This window comes from Nothoprocta perdicaria, unplaced genomic scaffold (assembly GCF_003342845.1).
Source record: "Nothoprocta perdicaria isolate Ctin4 unplaced genomic scaffold, notPer1 scaffold_357, whole genome shotgun sequence".
In the NCBI taxonomy this organism is placed as follows: Eukaryota; Metazoa; Chordata; class Aves; order Tinamiformes; family Tinamidae; genus Nothoprocta; species Nothoprocta perdicaria.
The window spans coordinates 564877-567192 of NW_020455596.1; the positions used below are offsets into that span (position 1 = coordinate 564877).

Below are 2316 nucleotides of genomic sequence, written 5' to 3' on the forward strand. Positions count from 1 at the left end.
GCCCGCGCGCTGCCCGCTGTGGAACCAGCGCCCGGAGCCGCTGGCGCCCGCCGGGTAGAGCTCCAGGGCGCCCACGGCGCAGCCCGGCTTCTCCTCCTGCTGCTCCACCTTGCCGGCGCGCCCGGGCTCCACTGCGGCGGACAGGACAGGACGGGACGCGGCATCACCGCGAGCCCCCGGCACCGCGCGCCGGGAGCCCTGCCGCCGTCGCGGCACCGCGTGTCCGTGCCCGGCGGCTCCCGCGGCACCCACCTGCGCAGGGGCTCACGAGGATCTTGCTGTCCTGCTGCATGGGCTGCCCCTCGGCGTACGGCTCCTCCGACTGCTTGATGCCAAACAGGCCGCCCGGCTTGAAGAACCGGTAGCCTGGTGGGGTGCGAGGGGGTCACCGGTGACCGCGGGTACTGGCGCTACCGCGGGCACCTAGATAAGTGCAAACCAACCACCCCTGGGCGCTGCTTTCATCTGTCCGGGGCTTCCACCGCCCAAAATGCAGTGAAGGTAACAGGAGGCACCGGCGGCGGCCCCACCGCGCCCAGCCCCGCGCCCTCCCATAAAAGGCAAGGAAGAAATTCCCTGGGAACAGCCCTCATTGCCCAGCCTCCACCAGCCCCCTTGGGTGCCGTGGCGCAGCCTTCACGCGGACAATTCAAAGCCCAACACAAAAGGTCTCCGTGTGGCGGCTCTGGGACCCGCCGGGGTGTTTCAGGACCCGCCGGGGGCTCCCGGTGCCCTCGCCCGGCGCCCGCCGCGCTTCTCGGCCTCCCCCGGCAGCGGCTCCCCAGCGGCGCGGGAGGAGCGGGGCGCTCACCCGTGCAGGGATCGGCGGGGCCGTCGGCGCCGTCCGCGTCGTGCGGCGCCCTGGCCACCTCGTTGAGCCGCGGGTAGGGCAGCAGGTTGAGAATGTGCGCGGGCTGCGGCGGCACCGGGGACGGGAGGTGTCAGCGCCGCGGCGGGGGGGACGGGCGCGATGTCCCCGGGGCCCGGCAGGGAATGGGGGTGGTGGCACCCGCGGGGGCGCCGCTGGGGAGGGGGAAACGTCCCGGCGGGACGAGCAGGACACGGGAGCGGGGCAGCAAGCGCCGGGGCAGCTGCCAGCACCCGGGCCCCAGCCCGGCCCACGGAGCCCAGGGGATCCCGGAGCCCGCAGGGCATCCTGGAGCACGCAGGGGATCCCAGATCCAAAGGGGGGCCCAGTGCTCACAGGGCATCCCGGAGCATGCAGGGGATCCCAGATCCATGGGGGATTCCAGAGCCCACAGGGCATCCCGGAGCACGCAGGGGATCCCAGATCCAAGGCGGGGCCCGGCACCCACAGGGGATCGCAGATCCAAGGGGGATCCCAGAGCCCACAGGGGATCGCAGATCCAAGGGGGATCCCGGCACCCATAGGGGATCCCAGAGCCCACAAAGGATCCTGGAGCCCGCAGGGGATCTCAGGACCCACAGAGAATCCCAGAACCTGCAGGACATCCCGGAGCCTGCAGGGGATCCCAGATCCAAGGCAGGGCCCGGCACCCACAGGGGATCGCAGATCCAAGGGGGATCCCGGCACCCATAGGGGATCCCGGCACCCATAGGGGATCCCAGATCCAAGGGGGATCCCAGATCCAAGGGGGATCCCGGCACCCATAGGCGATCCCAGAGCCCACATGGGATCCCGCAGCCCACAGGGGATCCCAGGACCCACAGAGAATCCCAGAACCTGCACGGGATCCTGGCACCCGGAGGGGATCCCAGATCCGAGGGGACCCCAGATCCAAGGGGGACCCCAGCTCCCGCAGGGCCCCCAGCTCCCGCGGGGTCCCGGGGCCGGCGGCGCCGCCCTACCTGGGGCGCCCCCCCCGCAGACATGTTCCCAGGCTGGCGAGGGCAGCGGACACGGACGTCACGGGCGCCGCCGCGGCCCCGGCTGCGCCGTCACCGGCCCTGCGCCGGGGAGGGGGCGTGAGGGGGCGGGGGGGCCAGGGCACGGGCCCTCCGCCGCCTCCCCCCGGTTATTTCAAGAGAGAAGCCAAAGGAGAGGCTCCCCGGGCCCGGCCGGATTCAGCGCCCGGCCGCGGGCGCTCCGGGACGTGCGGTCAGTGCCGCGGCGGGGGAGCAGCGGGAGAGCGGCCGGAGCGGCTGGAAGCAGCGGGAGAGCGGCCGGAGCGCGGGCAGCCTCCCCTGGGCAGCGCCAGGCACCGGCTGCGCTCCGTCCCGCGCCGCTCCCGGGGCTGGGAACGGGCAGGAATTCCTCGCGCGCCCTCCCTACGGGCGGCCCGAGCAGGGGCTGCTCTTCCCGGGGAGGGCACCGGGGCAGAGCCGCCTCTCCCG

The 2316-nt window shown here is 73.6% G+C and overlaps 1 protein-coding gene across 1 annotated transcript in view; it reads right to left on the reverse strand.

Annotated features, from left to right (window-relative positions):
* LOC112951565 (zinc finger protein 32-like) overlaps positions 1–1885 on the reverse strand; it is a 17181-nt gene extending 15296 nt beyond the window's left edge. The window contains exons 1-4 of the mRNA XM_026044272.1: positions 1831–1885; positions 812–914; positions 253–366; positions 14–131 (exon numbers count right to left, since the gene is read on the reverse strand). Of these exons, the coding sequence (XP_025900057.1) occupies positions 14–131; positions 253–366; positions 812–914; positions 1831–1854 (359 nt within the window). The 5' untranslated portion in view covers positions 1855–1885. The remainder of the gene's footprint in view (positions 1–13; positions 132–252; positions 367–811; positions 915–1830) is intronic.
* Positions 1886–2316: the final 431 nt, after the last annotated feature.